At 37.6% G+C, this 22,918-nt stretch overlaps 1 protein-coding gene and 1 long non-coding RNA gene across 3 annotated transcripts in view; one reads left to right on the top strand and one right to left on the bottom strand.

Moving 5' to 3' along the window:
• The window catches only part of TMPRSS11A (transmembrane serine protease 11A), a 49,151-nt gene extending 29,544 nt beyond the window's left edge, over positions 1-19,607 (bottom strand). Inside the window, exons 1-3 of the mRNA XM_087863916.1 lie at positions 19,600-19,607; positions 5,422-5,558; positions 3,436-3,558 (exon numbers count right to left, since the gene is read on the bottom strand). Of these exons, the coding sequence (XP_087720042.1) occupies positions 3,436-3,558; positions 5,422-5,558; positions 19,600-19,607 (268 nt within the window). The remainder of the gene's footprint in view (positions 1-3,435; positions 3,559-5,421; positions 5,559-19,599) is intronic.
• The window catches only part of LOC148109557 (uncharacterized), a 296,308-nt gene that overhangs the window by 205,914 nt on the left and 67,476 nt on the right, over positions 1-22,918 (top strand). The gene's annotated exons all lie outside the window — the stretch shown is intronic.

The following is a 22,918-nucleotide window of genomic DNA, read 5'->3' as shown; positions in this document are numbered from 1 at the left end:
ATGAACACTTTGTGTAATTCTTCAGAAGGTAACTTGGTGGTGAGTGGAGGAAAGAGGATACCTATCTCATTTAAACAGGCTAAAGAATACAAAGTCTTTCTTGACCAAGGGAAACCTAGTTGAATTCCTTTTCTTTGAAGTTATTCTGCCCCTACGGTCCTCAACATATAATTTAGTCCTTATGTCATGCTGCTGAGTTTCATGTGTGTTATTCTCATCTTTCCAAAGAAATTGGAAGCGACTTGAGGAGATAGATCATGTTTCTTTTTCTGCAAGACTCAAGGGCTAAGAAATGTAAAGAGCTGAACAATCATACCAGATATTGGGAAGAAAGATTATTTAGCTAAATTGGGAAAACTAGCTCACTTATAAGCAGAATATAAGGGTCTCGACCTAACGTTACACACAAAGTGGACTTTAGATACATTAAGACCTTATATAAAAGGTAAAACTATAAACTTAATAGAAGAAAATATAAGAAAATATTTTTATGACTTAGAGAGAGGGAATGTCTTCTTTAAAAAAACTTTAAAAACATGAACATAAGGCAAAGAAAATTGATGAAGATAATTACTTCAAAATCATGGATTTCTATTTCATGAAGGACAGCATGGTTCAAATTAATAGAAAACAGAATGGATCATTTTAACTTCTACAACCAGTAAGTTGTTCATATCTAGAAAATATAAGGAACTCCTGGAAAATAACACTAATAAAACAAAATAACTCTAATAGAGAAAAAGGTAAAGGATAGGTACTGGCACTTTATAAAAATGAAAACTCGGCTAACAAACATATTTAATAGTGCACAAACTCATTAGTAATCAGAAAAATGTAAATCGAATCACAAATAAGATATAATGGTTTGCCTATTAGGCTGGCAGAAATTAGCAAGCCAAATAATACCCAGTGCTGACAAAGATGTGGGGACATAGGAATTCTTAGGCACTGCTGATGGGAGCGTATACTAGCTCAGCCATTTTGAAGAGCAATCCAGCACTAATTAGTCAGACTAAGGGGATGCATACCCAATGACCCAGTAATTCTGCCTTCAGAAGAACTTGCACAGGTCCATAGGGGACAAGTAGGAGGCAGTTTAGTGCAGCATCTCTTGGGATGATGGGCAGGAGGTAAAATATGGCAGATACACACTATGAATCATTCTGTGGCAGCCAATAGCAATGAATTAGATATACATTTAGCAACATGGATAGAGCTTAAAAAACAGATCTGAGTAAAAAAGTATGAAACAAAAAGTGATGCCATGGACTGAATATTTGCCAACCCTTCCCCCTCATTCATATGTTGAAATGCTAACCCTCAATGTAATGGTATTGGGAGGTGGGGGCCTTTGAGAGGTGATTAGGTCGTGAATGGGGTTGGTGCCCTTATAACAAGAAACCCAGAGAGCCCTTCAGATCTGCTCTCATCTAGAAATCTGCAACCTGAAAGAGGGTCCTCACCAGAACCTGACCATGCTGTTCCCTGATGTCAGATTTACAGCCTCCAGAACTCTGAGAAGTAAATTTCTGGTATTTATAAGCCACTCAGTGTCTGGTACTTTGGTATAGTTGCCCAAACTGACTAAGACAAGTGATTTATAACACAAAGAATAAATTAAAAGCATGTGCATACAAAACAACAAAATGCATTTTTACAAGAATGAACACAAACAAAATAATACATAAAAAAAGAATGATTGCAGGGGCGCCTGGGTGGCACAGCGGTTAAGCGTCTGCCTTTGGCTCAGGGCGTGATCCCGGCATTATGGGATCGAGCCCCACATCAGGCTCCTCCGCTATGAGCCTGCTTCTTCCTCTCCCATTCCCCCTGCTTGTGTTCCCTCTCTCACTGGCTGTCTCTATCTCTGTTGAATAAATAAATAAATAAAATCTTTAAAAAAAAGAAAAGAATGATTGCAGGGAGAGGTGAATGGCATGTATTATGAGAAAAATAATGCTGACCACAGAAGGGCCTTGCTAGTGCTCGTGATGTGTTACCATCTAACTCAGCCTTTGCACCTGAGGCTCCTTCGCTCCTAGTAATGCACGCTTTACTGAAACTTAAGAGTCCGCTTTCAAACAGTCTTGCTATTATAAATGCACCTCTGCATTTCTTCTCCTTTTAAAAGATCTATTCCTTTCCTGTCCATTTACTTCAGGAAAGACAGTGTCTCGGTTAGCCTAAAGAAACAACAATGTTGGCTATAAAATGTAAAGAAAACAGGTTTTTAAACTTTCTTGATTTATTTATAAACATTTCCCAAGTTCAAAGAATTTGTATATCAGAGACTGATTATTTTTTGTTGTTGTTTTTACGTTGAAGAAGTTATGTGGAATCCCTCAGGATTAGAGGAATAAAGGAAGTACTAGGGCATGTATCCAAGGGTTTTTTGGCATTCCTCAAGAAATGATTGCAAATGCTGTTTTCTAAGGTGCTGTAGATATAAAAGAATGGAAGAATATATTTCGGCCTCTAAACGTTAATTAATGGTTTGGGGGGACAAGACAGAAGATGGAATAAAAGTGCATGATTTAGTGAGGCTTGAAAATATAGGTTGTAAATTCCATGATATTATTGCAAATATGTTGCAATTGAGTGTGCATAGGGATAAAGATCAGATGTGATATGAAAATACGAAAATTGATTTGAGAAAGAAAGGAAATGTTTTGAACTAAAGTAAATACTTCTACTACTAAAACAAACCAATACATCTGCCATTCCCACCCTTTTGAAATAACCGTACTGCCATGCTTCCTTGTCAAAGAAGTTAAACTGAACTCAGTTTTTGAGTGATGGTTCACACACATCCTGAGGAGAACTATTATATAACTGAGTTTACTTTTTCCTTTTTGAGGGCAGTCCTGTATTTTAGTTTTAACAAAATTATTAGTATTGCATTTGAATATTACACAATAGGTCTGGCTATTTTATCTTTATTAGCATGTTTGTGAGATAAAATGAATATTTGCGATTATCTTTCCTTCTCTCATATATTTTAAAAATATTTTAAAACTTAAAATGTGATCCTACGGGGGGGGGTGTGATCCTATGGAAAAAGCATGTGGATTTACAAATAACCATTTCTGATATGGCTAAACATTACCATTTGGGTGATCTTATGGAGCAATGGGGGGAGCCATAGGCTGGGATACAGTTGGCCTCAGTTCTCTCACCTTTAGATGAGATGATTGAGTTAGAAAGAGTGGTTTATCAGGATCACTGTTTGTTAGAATGCAGATTCCTTTACTCTCTCATCCCTACCTACCCATCTCATTAGACACTGATTCTGTGAGTCTGGGGTGGGGCTTGGGAATCTTCAAGCTGATTTTGATGCAAGTGGTCTGAAAATCATCTTTTGAGAAATATTGAGGGAAATGATCCCCAAATCCCTTCCATCTACGTTATTTTACAACAGAAAGGATATCATCTGACTTACCAAGTTCTCACTCATCTCCCGTAAGTCCTTAAGTCGGTACGTGCTGTTTTGTCCAGAATTACTATTGACTCGTAGAACTGAAATTTTAAAGGTGCCATGATAATACTCTATATTCTGGCCTGTGATACAAAGGAAAAGTAGGAAATTACGTGATATGGGCATAGCTTTCAGGATCTAAGGCACAAATGTAATGGGGCTAATATAAAGTCTTGAATTATTGCTGAGATTTTTAAAATTCAGGTTCATGATAATATTAATGAAAATAATGATTCATGTTTTATGTTAATAATAGGTGATACTTACTGAATGTCTACTATGTTGCTAAACATTGTTCTGGGCACTTTACATGTATTAATTCATTTGGTCCTCACTCTAGCTCTCTAAGATTGGTGTTACCTGCATATCATAGGTGAAGTAAGTGAGGCCGAGGTGTTAAGTAACTTGCTCCATGCTGTATAACTAGTAAGTGGCCTGAGTTTAAATCTAGACAGTTTGACTCTGGAACTGGATCAATTAATTCCCATACTGTTCCTAGCTGAGGGACAATGAAATGTATACCACCTGATACTCTACTGGAAGTAGATGTAAATGAACATCCTTGTGAATTTTGATTTGTAATGGGAGAGCCAGGCACGGTAAGAAAGACAAGAAAAGGAAAGGAAAAAACTGTCAGAGGTGGGAAGTAAGAACACTGTGTAACTGGAGTGAATCAGTCAGATGTCCACTTGGCTACTGCGAAAAGTAAGAAAACAGAGAGCAGTGGAGATTCCTGGGAAATCTGGTAATCTTAGGAGTATGGCCTTGGTGGCGGGGGGCAGGGGTGAACAAGAAAGCTGCAAAGAGTTAAAGACAGAGAACGGAGCAACCACAGAACAGTATCTCTCCCTGGGAAGCCTGGCTCAGGGAAGATAAAATGGGTTTCCCAGTTATGGAGCTAGGAAAGAAAGAGGGATTTCAGGATGGTACATCTCCTACATGGGACATCTTGGACTCTGTAGTGCTTTTTTGGTCCCCCTGATATTTATCTGTACAATCCATATTGTTATCAAACCTTATAGTCATAATAAAGGGGTTTTTGTGCTGTCAAATTAACTGACCTAAGAATCTTTGGCCATTGGCATAAACTACAGGTGGTGTTGTCATGGGAGGCCCAGAACTGTGTTCTTAAAACCTTTAAAGCTCCTGATAGAGTCTTCATCACTCCCCACCAAATCTGAGGAAGATGACAATAGATGAGACCATTCAAGGAAGCAACCTGAGCTAGGTGCTTTATCATATACATCTGTGTGAGTGACTGTGGAGATTGGCCAAAAAATGTCAATGGTTTGCAGTCTGTGCTGAGAAAGATGCAACTTAGAATTCTGAAATGCTGTATTTGTGTATTTATAAATATATCAATTTTATTTATTTATTTAGGCAATTGAAAAAAATACCTGAATATCATTTTGGAAAGAATAAAATTTTCTCTAAAAATAAGTAACAATATTCTGCCATAGCCATAGTTTACCAGTTATTTCAAAATTCATTATTTTTCATTGGACATGTGTTTTTCTTTTGCCTTTGAAATGTTGGTGGATAGAATGATGAGTAAATGAGCCAATTTTAATAACTAATTAATAACTAATTTGTCATAGTTTTTCACTTTGAGTGATTAGAGTTACTAAGTAAATTTCAGTTATTATTTTTGATCTTTTGTGTAAAAGCTCAAAAGAATACTAGATTGTGAGCTATAAGTAGATAGAAAACTGGTCTGCTTTACTTAATGCTTTATCTTGAGTCATCCAGAAAAGTACTTACATATAATAGGCAGTCAGTAATTATTTCTTAACAAAATGACTGAATAAATTTAAAAAATTCTAAATGTGGGCATTGCTGGTAAAAGTACAAAACTGGTTTTGGATGAAATTACATGTACATAAATACAAATGAAGGTTTGCAGAAAAATGAAACCAAACTGGATGAAATCCATAATTTTTACCTACCAGAGACTAACAAGTGAGCCAGAACACCAATGGTCACTGACACCACTGTCAGTAATAACACAGTGAGAAGGGCGATCATCCATGGTTCCAAACCTCTGCTTCGGGTGCCAAATACCACTGTTCTGTGAAAAAGAAAACTCACCAGTTACTCTTACATGGTATCGGTTACAGGCTTTCTGGTTCTCTTTTGGATAAGATCAAGTTGCTTTGGTCTACATCTCCCAGCAAGAAGACATTTGTCTTCAATTTTCATCAAGGTCATCTTGGTGTGAAGGGAGGTGTTAAAAAAATCAGGATCTGAGAATCCGTGATGTTGCTCCTGGTTTCTATTTCTGGAGGCACTGGCTCTCTGTGGTGGCCAGTCCTGACTTCTCTTAGCAGTGTGGTCCAAAGTAGCACACATGCTTGAAAAAGGACTGTTCCTTCTTCCTCCAACACTTTCCCCGCCCCCCCCTCCTTTCTCTGTCTATCCTTTTAGAGTTTACAAAGTGATTTCAAATCTATTATCTCATTTACTTGTTATCTTTTAAGTCTTTATTATGAAGGATTTCAGATACACAGAAATTTAGGAAGAAATGTGTACATTGGGGGGGTGGGAAATTTAGAAGTCTTTTTAAAATTTTTTCATAGCTGGAAATATGACTTTCATGAAAATGGACAGAAATTTCTATAGCCTTCAGAGAAAGTACATAAGATTTAAAATTTCTAATTTTTGTGGGGGTGGTAGAGAACCTTTCATTAAAATGGAATTTTATGTTGAACATACAATTAGAAAACTAAGGGATATTTTACTCAACTAAAAATTGGGGGATACAAAGTGAACTCTTAGAACTTGAAATGGGAAGAAAACTAAAACTAATCCCTGATTATGATCTAATTAGCACTCTGCATTCCTTTAAAGAAAGGGCAAGTATAGATAATACTTATCCAGAGAAACACAACATATAATCTGTGTGAAATCCAATTTATCATGTTCGTTTCACCTTCACTGAATTTGGTTATTCATATTCATATTCATCCAATTTATCATGTTCATTTCACCTTCATTAAGTTTGGTTATTCATAGCATGATATTTCCAAAGACGTTGTCAATGAAAACACGATGATAATGTGAATAATTTTGTGACCTTGCTTTCTGCAGTCTTGCAGACTGAAAAATCCACACCTTGAGGAATCTATAGAGCAGTATGAACTGTTAATGATCTGAGTGAGGATATTCATTTCTTCAGTAACCAAGCTCTAAGCTGATGACTTTTATATATGTGAGTTCAATGATGGTTTGGGTCAGCAAAAGATATTATAGATCTCTTCCTCCACATGGTTTTTCCTTTTTCTAGAAAGACCTTCCCTGAAGGCAGCACCTTAGGCTCACTCCTCAGTCAACCACGTGCCTTTTATTATTTTATCTGTAAACTCTAAATATTTCTATTTTCAAGATTAGTCTTCTGCTTTCTTGTAGATAAATGTTATCATTGTACAAATGTAAATACATGTAATTATTATACAAATGCCAGTTTATAGACAGGTTATGTTCCCATAAATCTTCAGAAAGTCAGTTTCTTGAAGTTTAAAATATACTATCTGATTTATTTTTTCACTTTTAATTTTGTTTTTTTTATTTTTTATTTATTATGTTCAGTTAGTACCTCTTTAGTTTTTGATGCAATCTCCAACGATTCATTAGTTGCATATAATACCCCGTGCTCATCACATAACATGCCCTCCTTAATACCCATCACCCTGTAACCCCATCCCCCAAACCCCCCACCCTTCTGTAACCTTCAGTTTGTTTCCTGGGGTCCAGGGTCTCTCATGGTTTGTCTCCATTGGTTAGCTTTCCAGGCCACCTACAAGACTTCTTAACTCCTAATGTAACTGAACAAAGGTGCTAAGTGCACTAAATTCCTAGAAGCCCTTTGGTGCAGAAAACTTTGCTCGTCTTTTCCTAGCATGGTGCCCATCCCTGGAGGAAAATTGTTCTAGAACCAAAGTGCCAAACTCTCCTTCTACCAGTGAAAAATTAAATTCCCTTTGAGCCACTGAAGTCAGACATTTGCTATAAAAAAGCAACCTTCTGTGGTGACCTAATATACTCTGATATGTGAATATCTGTCTGGGTACTCTGGGACTATCTTATTTTATTTTAATTCTGTTTTATTTTAATTCCAGTATAGTTAATATACAATGGCATATTAGTTTCAGCTGTACAATATAGTGATTCAGCACTTCTGCACATTACTCAGTGCTCATCATGATAAGTGTATTCTTCTTAAACCCCTTCACCTATTGCACTCATCCCCCCACCCACATCCCCTCTGGTAACCACCAGTTTGTTATAGTTAAGAGTCTGTTTCTTGGTTAAGAGTCTATAGTTAAGAGTCTGTTTCTTGGTTTGACTCTCTCTCTCTCTTTCTTCCCCCTTTTTTGTTTTGTTTCTTAAATTCCACATATAAGTGAAATCATATGGTATTTGTCTTTCTCTGACTGACTTATTTTGCTTAGCATTATACTCTGTAGCTCCATCCATGTCATTGCTAAGGGCAAGCATTCATTCTTTTTTATGGCTGAGTAATATTCCATTACATATATACATACACATATACACATACCAACTCTTCTTTATCCATTCATCTGTGGATGGACACCTAGCTTGCTTCCATAATTTGTCTATTATGAATAGTGTTGAAATAAACACGGGATGCTTGTATCCCTTTGAATTTAGTGTTTTTGTATTTTTTGTGTAAATAACCCATAGTGTAATTATTGGATCATAGGATGCTTCTATTTTTAACTTTTTGAGGAATCTTCATACTGTCTTCCACAGTGGCTATTTTGGAATGACCATTTAATACTAAAAGTGGTAACAAGAGCTACTATGCAGTAAGTGCTGACTTTGTAGGAGTTGTTGGCATATTGTCACAATTTACCCTCCAAACACTTTTGTCAATAGAATTATTTATCTTCATATTTACAAGTAAATAACTTGCTCAATTCACATAGCCAGTATGCAGAACTAAAACCTATTTGGCCTCTGTGACTCAAAAGCCCATTTTTGTCTGTAATATCAAACTTCTTTTTGAGAATGATTTTTACATTTTTCAGAACAGGCTTCATGTTAATTCAAATGAATAATGTGTGATATTTCAAGCAGCATAAAAGGCAAATGAAGAGTTTTATGAAGTGAAAGGAGAGGTTATTTGATCCGAGAGACCATCCATCTTCATTGTGGTTAAGGTTTTAATTTATTTTTGCTTTCACATTTTCTTCCTTTCTACTGGCTTTACATTCTGATGAACTTTCAAAAGTTAAGATTCCCTTGTTCCCCTCCCCACAGAGGCTGCTATAACAGAGGCAGAGGTCATCTGGAGGGGGGAGAAAGGAGAGAGGGTAAGGGCTGATGGAATGATGACCATATTTGGGGTTGTCTGTAAACTTTGAAGGTTTTTATCTAATTTGACCCTTTTTTTCATGCTACCACAAATTCCCTGTATGTTTTATTTATTGAGATACTATGTGTACAAATATCCTCTTACCCTAAAAGTGTGTAAGATCTTGAAGATAGTGAAAAAGTCATCTACAGTATTGAGGCATTTCTCCAGAAATGTTTCTTGGGAGGGGGGGAAGGAGGTTTCCAGTATTGAAATAGGTTTGGAAAAAATGGGTTAAAGTTAGATAGGATCCTCACTTCTAGAAGTCTCAGAATCTGGCTTTAAATGGAGGTAAAGGTGAGTAGCATTTCTATCTTGATTTTGTATATATTCTATTCTGTTCACTGCTACAACTCCAGTGCCCCATACATCATCAGACTCTCAGTAAATACTTGAATACTATTTATCAAATTGGACTGAAATGAAAGTTTTTCAAATGTACTTTTTAAAAAACCACCGTATCTACTGATATCTGGTGGGATTCTGATGTTCCACAGAATAGTTTAGAAAACATACCTCTAGATGTATTAATACCACTGTGATACTCACGGAATGCTTGTCAGGAGATTAAAAAAAGAAGAAACGAGGGAGAGGAGTTAAGATGGTGGAGTAGTAGGAGAACCCTATGCTTGCCTTGTCCCTTAAACACAGCTAGATAAATATCAAATCATTTTGAACACGCAGGAAATCAACCTAGAACTGAGAGAACAAACTGCAACTAGAGGGAGAACAAAGGCCACATCATGGAAGGTAGGAGATGCAGAGACGTGATGTGGGGGAGAAAAGAATCACTGGTGCTGTGTAGGGGAGGGAGCCTTGATCTGGGAGAGAGGACAGAGAGACAGGTGCGGGGTGGGGGGCGGCAGGAAGAGAGCACAGGACATTGCACAAGTAAAACAATTCCCCAAAACCATTGATGGGGAAAACAAGAGGGGTTGATTATTGCAAGTTTTTACAAGCAGTGGAGCTCAAACTGAAGTTTTAGAAGTTCATGCCATCATTGGGTGGAGCCTGGTGGGCATAGAGGCGCTCCTGTGAAGAAGGAGGGCAGAGGCCCAGGAACAGAGAGCATGCTCTGAGGATCCCCTGGGTGGCACTGAGAGAGATAGTTCCCCTCCTTGGAGTGCATTTGAGAGAGGTGGCACTGTCCTCAGGGAACAAAAGAACTGGCTGGCACCATTGAGCTGCCCTATTCATTAGCATATGAGCAGAGATGCCTGCTGAGGGCAGCTAATCCGGACACTGGCTTTTTGCTGTACTTTACCATAAACTCTAAGCCCCTGCATATTTTTGCGATTGCCCTTCTGGGACAAACCAGCGCCAGCCCCAATGCAGCAAGACTGTCCCCCGGAGGATCAGTTCAGGTTCTTGCCACAGTGGGTCTCTAAAATTTGGAGTTTTGAAACCCAGCTGTGCACCCGAGAGAAAGCAGAGGAGGACTCTGCTGCCAGGTGGGCAGACAGTCCAGACACAGGGTGAAAGCAAAGATCTGAGGGATGCCTGGGACACTAAAGGGGAGATTGTTCACTCTTCTGTGAGGACTTCCTGAACAGCAGCAGGCACAAACTCCCCACTCTGGGTTTTTGCAGGCTGAGGCCATTTCCCCCCCTACCCATCAGCATGGAAAGACATGACAGGTCAGAAGAGAGTGGCATGATATATTCAACGTGCTGAATAGGAAAAATGTGCAGCCAAGAATACTTTATCTAGTAAGGCTATCATTCAGAACAGAAGGAGATATAAAGAATTTCCCAGACAAACAAAAACCAAAGGAGTTCGTGACTACTAAACCAGTCCTGCAAGAAATATTAAAGGGGACTCTTTGAGTGGGAAAGAAAGACTAAAAGCAACAAAGACTAGAAAGGAACAGAGAAAATCTCCAGGAACACTAACTGTACAGGTAATATAATGGCACTAAATTCATATCTATCAATAATCACTCTGAATGTAAATGAACTAAATGCTCCAATCAAGACATAGTGTATCAGAATGAATAAAAAAAACCAGACCCATCGATATGTTTGCTACAAGAGACTCATTATAGACCCAAAGACACCTGCAGATTGAAAGTAAGGGGATGGAGAACCATTTAGCATGCCAATGGATGTCAAAAGACAGTCTCTTCAACAAATGGTGTTGAGAAAATTGGACAGGCACATGCAGAAGAGTGAAACTGAATCCACTTTCTTACACCATACACAAAAATAAATTCAAAATGGATGAAAGAGCTAAATGTGAGCCAGGAATCCATCAAAATCCTAGAGGATAACACAGGCAGAAACTTCTTTGACCTCAGCTGCAGTACCTTCTTGCTAGACACGTCTCCAGAGGCAAGGGGGACAAAAGCAAATATATACTATTGGGACTTCATCAAGATAAAAAGCTTCTGCACAGTGAAGGAAACAATCAACAAGACTAAAAGGTGACCTACAGAGCGGGAGAAGATATTTGCAAATGTTGTGTAAGGTAAAGAGCTAGTATCCAATGTCTGTAAAGAATTTATCAAACTAAATGTCCCAAAACCAAAATATCCAGTTAAGAAATGGGCAGAAGACATGAGTAGACATTTTTTCCAAAGAAGACACACAGATGGCTAACAGTCATATGGAAAGATACTCAACATCACTCATCATCAGGGAAATACAAATCGAAACTGCTATGAGCTATCACCTCACACCAGTCAGAATGGTTAAAATGAACAACACAAGAAACAACAGGTGTCAGCGAGGATCTGGAGAAAGGAAAACTGTATTACGCTGTTAATGGGAATGCAAACTGGTGCAGCCGCTCTGGAAAACAGTATGGAGTTTCCTCAGAAAGTTAAAAATAAAACTGCTTTACTACCTAGTAATTGCACTATTAGGTATTTATCCAAAGGATACAAAAATACTGATTCAAAGGGGCACATGGACCCTGATGTTTATAGCAGCATTATGAACAATAGTGAAATTATGAGAGCCCAAATGTCCACTGACTGATGAATGGATAAAGAAGATGTAGTGTATATATATATATATATATATATATATATATATATATATATATATATATATATATATATATATATATATAATGGAATATTACTCAGCCATCAAAAGGAATGAAGTCTTATCATTTATAATAAGGTGGATGGAGCTAGAGTATATTATGCTAAGTGAAATAAGTCAGAGAAAGACAAATGCCATATGATTTCACTTACATGTGGAATTTAAGAAACAAAACAGGTGAACATAGTAGAAATGGGATTAAAAAAAAATAGGAAGGCAAACCAGAAGTGACTCTTAACTACAGAGAACAAATTGAGGGTTGAGGTAGGGAGGTGGATGGGTGATGCATTAAACAGGTGATGAGTATTAAGGAGGGAACTTGTGTTGAGCACTGGGTATTATATGTAAGTGATGAATCACTAAATTCTACTAAAACCTGTATTACAGCATATGTTAACTAACAAGAATTTAAATAATAACTTTAAAATAACTTCCAGAAAAAAAAAAGGAGAAGAAACAAAGAAAACTTTGATATTGCTTCTGGGTTTAACTCCCCATTATGGGTAGGAGTGAAAGGTGGGGCAATGGGAGCATGGGCAAAATTGAATAAAATACCATCGTGAGTAAGAGCAAATTTTCTGTGGAAAATGAAATTATTCAAGCTGAGCTGAATTCAGGGGACTCACAAAAGGAAAATGAGGACCCCAGAAAAGAAAAGACTCTACTTCTTCTCCTACCTAAGGAAATGTCTTCACCCTAGTCTCAGGGATGGAAATCTGGCACACTGGCAAAAAAGGAGCATAACTGAGAATTTCAAGGCAGGGAGCACCTGGGTGGCTCAGTTGGTTAAGTGACCAATGCTTGATTTCAGCTCAGGTCATGATCTCAGGGTTGTGAGATTGAGCCCTGAGTCAGGCTCTGCACTGGGTGTGGAACCTACTTAAGATTGTCTCTCTTCCTCTCCTTCTGCCCCTCCCCACATTTCTCCCTCTCTTAAAATTAAAAAAATATATATATATTTTTGAGGCTGGAAGAGGAAAGCGTGAACTAAAGGGGATTAAGAACACTTTCCCTGACTCCCGTGGATACTTCATCCACATGGAGTGAAACGCCCACCTGCTGCCACTTCTTGTACAGTTACTCACTGCTTAATCACCTCTGGCTTGCTGAGCTGGATTTACTCCAAAGTCTTAGCAGCCCTGTCTTTTTTTCTACCCAACCTTAATGAGTGAAATGAATTTCAGATTCTTGTCCATTCTAGATCTTCCTGTCTTGATTTAGTAAAACGGCCTTCTCTGGCTGTGTTCTAAGATAGGATAGGTATTTAACTCTCTTCTACCTTCAGATATTAGCAAAATATGAAGTTAAATGGTGCTAGTTTATGGCTGCAAAGCCTTTCTTAAGTAGTTTTCAACTTGGACTTTGGGTTAGCGGCACAGCAGCATCACATGTTAGTTTAAATTACTGCAACATAATTGAACTGATTTCCAACTGAGAGTGGTATAGCCTTAATGATACGAAACCAATCTCTGGGGCCAAACTACCCATGTTGAAGTCCTAGCCCTGCCATTTGCTAGCTCTGCAATATGAAGCAAGGTATTTGGCTCTTTTGTGTTTAGTCTTCCCATTTGTAAAAAGGAAATGAAATTAATACCTTCCTATAGGATTTATATGAACAGTAAGTCATTAATCCATGTCAAGTGACCAGCAAATAGTTAATACCATATAAATGTGAACTATTTTTTTAAAGGTTTTATTTATTTATTTGGGAGAGAGAGAAATAGTGAGAGCAAGCACAAGCAGGAAGGAGAGGGAGAACAGGCTCCCCAAGTACGTAGCCCAATGTGGGGCTTGATCCCAGGACCCTGGAAGACCATGACCTGAGTCGAAGGCAGACATTTAACTGACTGAGCAACCCAGGTGCCCCTAAATGTGAACTATTGTCACTGTTTTTGTTGTTATTATTATTATATACTTGATAGAAATCAGCCATGCTGAGAAAAATGGGCATTTACTTTTAGAATATTTATGGTGGGTACTTTTGAGACCGGTAGCATTTCAGATTTTAGGATCATCTTGGAGTGGCCCCACAGGAAAGAGTGCAGATTGGAAAGGTATTAGAAAATACCCAAAATATTTTTAATGCAGTATTAATCAACAAAAAATGTGTTCCACTGTGGCCCAGAGTAACAACAAAATGGAGATGCTGTTTTACAAGTACAATATTAATGGGGGAATAAGGGATTGAGTAACAAAATAGAAACTTATTACAAAATGTTGTACTTTACTAGAAAAGAGAGCACCAAATGTTATGTGGTGGTACGTGTGCGTGTATATTTGTGTATGTTTGGTTAAGTCCTATCATGGTTTTGGCACGAGATGCAGTTCCACCTATTAAAGTTGGTAAAATATGTATCAGATTAGAGGTTAAAGTCCAGGCTGCGATGCTATGCATGTGTGAAAAATAAATTGTATTCAAATGCCTAGATCAGAGCCTTGTATACCATAATTATGTCCTAACTAACTACTTCTAAGAATTGATCAGTTATAATATTTCTTATTCCTCCTTTGTCCTTTTGTTTGTCCGTCTGTATATCCATTCAATAATCTACCTGTTTGTCCATCTATCCACCCATTTTTCTTTTTTTCTTTTTCACAAACTTTTATTGAGCCTCTATTTTGTTTTAAGGCATCGTGCAAGGCTTAGAAAGGCATGGATGAATTAAGACATGGATTCTACCCTCGTGAAGCTCATGGTATGACCTATAATGCTTTTGTCTCAATCTGTGCCACATGACTGAACACAATGAAACATTTTTCTAAACTTCTTTTCTATAAATATTTAAAATAGCACTAATAATAAATTTCCATTAAGGTAACAAAAATGAACATTAAAAATAGTGAAGTAATAGAAAAAAAATGTATATTGGTCTCTGGCCCCAGTTCCTGGCACAGAGCTCCTACCCTTCTAATTTCCTAGGTGATAAGAGTACTAGGAGCATCTTTTGTTCTAATATTTGGTCTTTAACCTCAGTTTCTGACAGAGAGCCCTTACATCCCTTGGAATTTCCTGGTTGATAGCAGTGTCTTTTGTTCCAATGGGGTAACTCTGGGTGGGCTCCCAGAAAGCTTCAGGGTGGGTACTAGTCACCAGAAAGACCAAGCTGTGGTTACAAACTTGGAACTTTCAGCTTCATTCCCCCCACCCACCACCTGCCATAATCCTCTGGGAAGGGGAGAGGGGCTGAAGATTGAGCTCATAATTGATCATGCCTATGTGATGATACCTCCATAAAAATCCCGATAGTATGGGGTTTGGAGAGCTTCTGGGTTAGTATAATATGTGCTGGGAGGGTGGTGCACCCCAGTTCTACAAGGAAAAAAATCTCTTGCACTGGGGACTCTTTGGGACCTCATCATATGTATCTCTTCATTTAGCTGTTTATACATATCCTTTAATATCATTTGGAATAAACTGGTACTCTAATAGGTAATCTGTTTTCTTGAGTTCTGTGAGCCACCCTAGCATATTAATCAAGCCAGAGGAGGGGATTGTGGGAAGCTCCAATTTATAGCCAGTTGTCAGGAACTCAGGTGATAACGACCTGGACTTGTGATTTCTGTCTGAAGTGGGGCCCGGGACAGTCTTATGGGACTGAGCCCTTAACCTGTGGGGTCTGTGCTAACTCCAGTTAATGCCAGAATTGAATTGTAGTACACCCAGCTGGTGTTGGAGAATTGCTTGGAGGAAAACCCCACCTAGCTGGTATCAGAAGTGTTGTGAGTGCGATGGTGGCGTAGGAAAGGAATTTAGTAGTTTGGTAATGGACAACACAGGGAATTTTTCTTTGACAAAGATTTTTTAAAATTCCTTTAAGTTTTCAGCTGCCTGGACAAATCCTCTCCAAGCATCCTTGTATTATGGATATGCTCTACCTTTTAAGGTTAGAAGACTTTGGTTTTAGTCCCTGCTTGTAATTCTTAGACATGTATCTTGAGAAGTTTATGAAACCTCTCTGAATTTCAGTTTTTCTGCTTGTAAAGTGGTGATAGTAAATACTACCCAGAGATGTGAGGCAATAAAGTGAGTAAATGAAGTACTCTAGCACACATCAAATTCCCACTCTGGGTCAGGAGTTCTCATGGGAGTTATCTGATATGATAGTTGTCACAGCTTTGTGGAGTGGGCCTTAGCACCTTATCACCAGCTCAGTCATGAGGAAATTAAGATTCAGGAGGCAAAGCAACACAGGTAATAGAGCTAAGGGAAGGGAAGGCCTGACCAGTTTGACTTCAAGGCTATCTGACCCATTTGTAACCAGACCATGGTGATAATGAATGTGAAAGCCCTCAGTAGACTACTATTCAAACGTTGCTTACTTTTATATCCCCAGTGGGTCAATCTGTTGTCATTGCCCAAGATGTTTCACAGGCCCAACTGTGAATGTATTGGGGTAGGATGGTGTGGATAGCTTGAATTTAAAGTCAGTAACCATGATCTGGGGCACTTTTTCTTTAAAATAGGGTAATAGCTATTACCCTATTAGTGCTAACTCATATGAGCATTGTAAATAATAAATGAGATAATGTATGGAAAATGATTCACATTTTGTAAATAGATAATAAATGACAGATGTTATCATAATAATTAAAAATAAGCTACCACCCAGTAAGGATTCATATGCTTATCTGATCATAAACTCCTAACATCTGGGTTTCCAAGTACTTTATGTACATATCTGCCAGCCTGCCTACTTTATGTACAAGTATATTATTCTCTATATGCCACACAATTGGAAAGGAGGGAAAGCAGAACAAAGAAGATGTTATAAATAGCCTTTCACTCTCAATAATATGAATATGTATTTCAATTTATTGACTATAGATAAAGCCCTATGGAGTGAATCTTTTTTAGCCCTATGAATCTTTTACTCAGTTTTTACATTAAGAACAACAAGTTATTTTCTCTTGAGAATTATCAAAAAGAAGGAAAAGCAGGACATCCTAATAGTTAAGCTCAGAATCTGGCTCCAGACTGCCACAAATCCCTACTCTTTCACTCCTGAGCTGTGATGTAGGGCCAGTTACCTTTTTATCTATATAGTGGAGATAATTGTGGCACCTAATCATAGGATTGTTGTGAGAATTAAATAAGCTAATATGTAGCCCATATATGGCACTATGAGTTTGTTGAAAACGAACCAAGTGGTAAAATTTAGTTGATAATTTATACAAAGTTTAGTGATCAGTAAGTAACATGGAGGTATTACTTTGTTATTTTGGTTTTAACCCTGAAGATCGAGTTTTTTTGAATATATTAGAGAATGAACTTGGCAAATTAACAAGTTGATTGAAAAGAGTATTCAAATTGAAATTAAAATTTATGCCCAGGAATATCTTTTTCTCTAAAGGATGATAATGAAGAGGAGGAACCTAATTTTTGCATTTATTAATAAGCAATTCTGGAAATAATGAGCTGTTGGAAGAGAATGATGCCAGACTTCTGGGAACAGGGCAGTAATCTCAGATAAAGTTATTTGGTATTTTATCTTTTGTAAGAGAAATAATTGAGATTTTAAGTGAATGAATCCGTCAATTAATTAGTTTATAGGAAAGAATAAGGGTGTGGATACTGCTAAAGGCAAATGCAGCTGGGTATTCACAGCAAATCTGAACACTAAGGACTGTCTCTGAAACGTAGAGATGGTTCTGAAACCCATGGAGAAGAGATCCAAGGTTCAACGTAGCAGAAACAGTGAGGATATGAATCAAATATATTTTGAGAAGTCTCCACACATTGTATTTCTTGTTAGTAGAAAAAAATGGTGAGCATGGCTGTAAAATATATTGTAGAAATACTGTAGGTAAAACACAGGGTGTCATAGTAATCATTAAGCACTTGCTTTTTTCCAATCTTTAAGCCTTCCTATTAGCCTTCCTGCTATCTCCTGCGAATCCTCCAAATCCTGGATGAGTGTTCTGTGAAGTTACCTTAAAGAAACCACACCTTCAGTGTCTCCCACTGTCCCCTTTCTGTACCAAGTGTCATGGATACCCTGAACAATAGCACTGAACCCCAATATTACTCCTAACATGGTTTCCCTTAAATGGAAAACATTTCTTTTTTTTAAAAAAGATTTTATTTATCAGAAAGAGAGAGAGAGAGAGAAAGAGAGAGAGAGAACAAGCAAGGGGGAGCATCAGGAAGAGAGAGAAACAGGCTCCTTGATGAGCAAGGAGCCCAATGAGGGACTCAATCCCAGGACCCTGAGATCATGACCTGAGCTGAAGGTGGACGCTTAACTGACTGAGACACCCATGTGTCCCAAACTGAAAACATTTCTATAAACATACAAATATTCGTTAGAAAAGAGGACTTTTGATGTCTATAATCATGAGACTGGATATTTTTAAAAGAATAATTTGGGGAATGTGCAATATGAAAGCTTGGAACTACTGCTTTACAATATGATTTCTGTAAACATGAATTATGCATTTTTTAATTCAATGACTTTTAACATTCATTTTTAATACTCATTTTGTCTAGCAAAATATTATGCTAGACACCTACATTTGTGTACTCATTCATTTGTTCAACAAATATTTATGGAGTGCTGATTATGTGTGAAGCCTTGTAGATCCTGCCTAAGAACTTCCAAAACCTTTTTACAATTACTTTGTGCTCACTAGAGGACTAATACAATGTATATTTTATTAGTGGGGAAGGAAGCCCAGTGAAATTCACACTAACTTAGTGGTTGAACTAGTGTTAAATTCTCATCTCTGAAATTCCCCAGGTAAAATCCTTGCCAGCTAGAGAGGCTGAAAAAGTCTGGGAAGTCTGGACCTCGGCGTTGTGGGTGGCCGCTCGTGGACTGTGTCATCATACAGCTCTATAGATTTGAAGAAGCCCTTAATTTCTGTTTCCCTCAGATTCCTCATTTTAAAATGGGAGTTAATGATACTTATTCTGCTCTCTCAAGGGTGTCTTGACTATTAAATAAAATGACATATGTAAAAATGTTTTGAAAGTGGCATAAATCTAAGCAATGGGGAAGTATTATTGTCATCATGGATGTTTAAAATCACTATTTTAACTGCATATTAAGTTATCCCAAAGAATCTTATTTTTTCCTCTCCTTTGCATGTACCAAACACCCTTTTGGAAAAAAAGATCTTGAACTAATTGAGTTTTTTTCTTTAATATTTAATAGGGACAATTTAGGAAGCAGACAGGCTTTCCCCAATCTGGATCTCCTGTTTCCCTTCTTCCCACAGGAGTCCTGAGATTTCTATGAGGAAGGCAGGTGTCCTGCAGCTCTGGACCTCTCAATCCACATTAGTTCCCAGGACTGACTATAAGGTATAAAGAAAAGCAGCAAAAGAGAAATGCTATAGAAGTTAAGTTCAGTCAGTTGCTTAAAGGAGGCTTTCCTTAAAACAATTGAATACCTTCCTCAATCTCCCAAAACTAGAATCAATCAGAGCATAAGGTAATACAGTTTTTCATTAACTTCTAAAATCCCAGCTGCTGAACTTGGCAACATGAAATAATGCTAAGAATGATTTTTAATACAAAAATATTGATTTCAACTACAGAGATTAATTAATGCAGCTGCTATAATAATTCCAGAAATCTCACAAGATCCATCAGATTGACTCCATTGAGGACACTTCACAGGCAATGCTCCGACATACTGAGAATCTAGCCACTGACAGACAGTAGAGCAAGCAAGCCATTTGCTAAAGAAAACTGAACTTACCGATACATCATCTGCAGGAGGAAGAATATGATCGTGAAGGTCTGAACCCCCTGAGTTTGACTTTCTAATCAACTGCATGCCATCTCTAGATGTATTAGAGGTCTACGGCCGAAAGAAATTAAAACAAATTACAAATAGTTGAAATGAAACTAGTTAGACAAGTCTGAACAGAGAAGCCTCAACCCATAGAATGGCTTGAAGAAAACAGCCCAGAGATAGCATAGTCCTGACAAGAAAGCAACATAGTTTTTTGGTATTGACTAACTTTGTTAAAGGAAAAGAAACTGGTTGTGAGGATTTGAATGAGAAATACTTTAGGAATGCACTAGGATTAAGAGTTTAAAGAAGATTATTGGTAGATATACAAATACCTTAAAGAAACCTTCACATAAAAGCTCTTAATAAAAACAATCAGGTATCCTTAAAACCTAGAGTCATAGTATGATTCAAGAAATAGGGGGTGCCTGGGTGGCTTAGTCGTTAAGCGTCTGCCTTCGGCTCAGGGCGATCCTGGCGTTCTGGGATCGAGCCCCGCATCAGGCTTCTCCGCTGGGAGCCTGCTTCTTCCTCTCCCACTCCCCCTGCTTGTGTTCCCTCTCTTGCTGGCTGTTTCTCTCCCTGTCAAGAGGATGGATAGAATCTTAAAAAATATATATATAGTTTTTAATTGTTTGTTCAACAACAGTTATTTCCATGTATCACAGAGGTATAGTGAATTTATTAATAGATGTAATTATTTTTCTTTTAAAAAATATCTACTTCTGAGAGTACATACAAATAAATTCATATCAAACCAGATTTTTCTCCCCAAATCACTTAATGTAATAAATACACATGCTACAATTTATACTTATGTAATAGAAATTACAAATATATTTTCTTTCAATATGTGTATATATAGAGAGAAAGCAAGAGAAAGACATTTATCAGAATGAAGAAAATAAAACAGAAGATTGAGAAACAAATAATATTTTCAATAAATTTTTAATCAGATGTGAATTCCTGCTCTTTGTAAATACTGAAACATTAGAGATGAAGCTGAAACTCTGACCACTTCCTGATATGGCTCCTTTCCTTCTCCTCAGAAGCAACTAATGTTATTAAGGCCTGTATTTTTTTTTAATTTTATTTATTTGTCAGAGAGAGAGAGCACAAGCAGGGGAAGCAGCAGGTAGAGGGAGAAGCAGGTTCCCCGCTGAGCAAGGAGATCAACGTGGGGCTTGATCCCAGGACCCTGGGATCATGACCTGAGCTGAAGGCAGATGCTTAACCAGCTGAGCCACCCAGGTGTCCCAAAGGTCCATCTTCTTATAAAACATACTAAGCAGTTACACACACACAGACACACACACATATACCTATAGAAAAACATGAATATTGATTAAACAGTATCATATTATATACATCCTTGTGCAATTTTTCTTCCCTTAATATTTTGAAGCTCTTTCTATGTTGAGAGACATAGATTTACCTTATTTTTTTTAACAGCTGCACGCAGTATGAGCCTTGATTATAATCTTACAACCAAATGATACCCATTTAAAGGGAAACACTAGTTTATTTTTATTTATTTATTTAAGTAGGCTCCATGCCCAGTATGGAGCCCAATGCAGGGCTTGAATTCAGGACGCTGACATCAAGACCTGAGCTGAGATCAAGAGTCAGAGTTTTAACCAACTGAGCCACCCAGGCACCCAAGGGAAACACTAATTTAAATGAAGATTTTCAGCGGTCATTGCTTCTAACACTTAGGAAAATTACAAAATAATCTTAGTACTGTAGAATGCTTTAAGTGCATAGACTTTAGAAGCAGAGGTGGGGTTCGAATCTTAGCAGTTTTCAAGTCTATAAAATAGAAATAATACTAGTGACCACCTTGTGAGGTTTTTTGAAGTGTAAACGTGTCAATATAGGTGAAATGCTTAGAGTAGTGCCTTGTGCAATGGAAGCACTACAGAAATATTAATGCAGGGCTTGAACTCGCAACCCTGAGTTCAAGACCTGAGCTGAGATGAAGAGTCAGACACTCAACCGGCTGAGCCACCCAGGCGCCCCCTGAAATATTAACTTTTAATAATAGGACCTTAGTTTAGTTGCATATATTTTCTAACTATTTAATAGAGAAACACTTAGTGAAGCTCATTCTATTAAACTGTACAAGGAGCACGCATAGTTACATTCTTCCCTTCCATCTTTTCCCTCCTTTTTCTCTACGCTGTGCTCCATGGACTAGTGAACAGTGGCACAGACACTTAGAATGGAATTCTGACTCCTTGATAGTTACGTGAACTTGCACAGACTACTTAACCCTTTTAAGCATCAATTTCCTCCTATATGAAATGAGCTGATACCATTTATGTGCAGGACTTTCATCAGAATTAAATGACACCGTGTATGTAAAACTGTCCAGCACACTGTCTAATAATAAATGGCAGCCTCTATTATGGGTGGCAGAAGGCCTGGGAAAGAAAGCCCAGACTTTGGAAGGAGATACACCTGCCTCACAATCCTGGCTCCCCTAACATAGCTGCTGCTTGGCCTTTCTGTATCTTCACTTCCTCATCTGTACACAGAATTAATGATAGCTTTCTAGACTATTGTAGGAATTACATGAAAGAGTACATGTAAAATGTTCCCTAAACTGTGTGATATATACATATAAGACCTGAATAGTGAACGGTGTTAAGATAAAATGGTGGCCTGCTATCAATGTCAGCATGGCAGAACCTGGTAAACAGTTTGCTCAGAACTCCTCTTTTGGCCCTGATGTCATCTGGCTCCTTAGCTTTCCTGGTCTTTGTTTATGGCAAGGTAGAAAAATAACGGCTGGATGTGAAGATACATTCCAGAACTCGTAGTGGGAGTTTAATAAGCTGTAGGCTAACAAACATGAAACACACAGCTTGAAACAAAAGTGGAACCAGAATTCTGTCTCACTAACTATAATTTTGAGGAAGTTATTTAACTTTCTGAACTTAATTTTCCTTCTCTGAGAATGGTAATGTATGTGTAAATTAAATGAGATTACCTCAAAGGCATTAGCTGAGTAAAAGAATCCAGACTCAAAAGGAGACATGGTATGTGATTCCATTAATACGCTGTTCTAGAAAATGCCCAGCTTTATAAGGACAAAAATCAGAGTTTTCAGAATCTGATGGTGACAGGGAAGCATTCACTACAAGGGAGTTTTAGAGATGATGAAAATGTTTTATATTTATGGTGGTGGTTCTAAGGCTGTATATATTTGTCAAAATTTATAGAACTATTCACTAAAAAGGATGGATTTTACTGAATATAAATTATGCTTCAATACAAATAT

This window comes from Ursus americanus, chromosome 8 (genome assembly GCF_024610735.1).
Source record: "Ursus americanus isolate L20-20 chromosome 8, mUrsAme1.1.p, whole genome shotgun sequence".
Taxonomy (NCBI): Eukaryota; Metazoa; Chordata; class Mammalia; order Carnivora; family Ursidae; genus Ursus; species Ursus americanus.
This window is presented reverse-complemented; position numbering and strand designations above follow the sequence as displayed.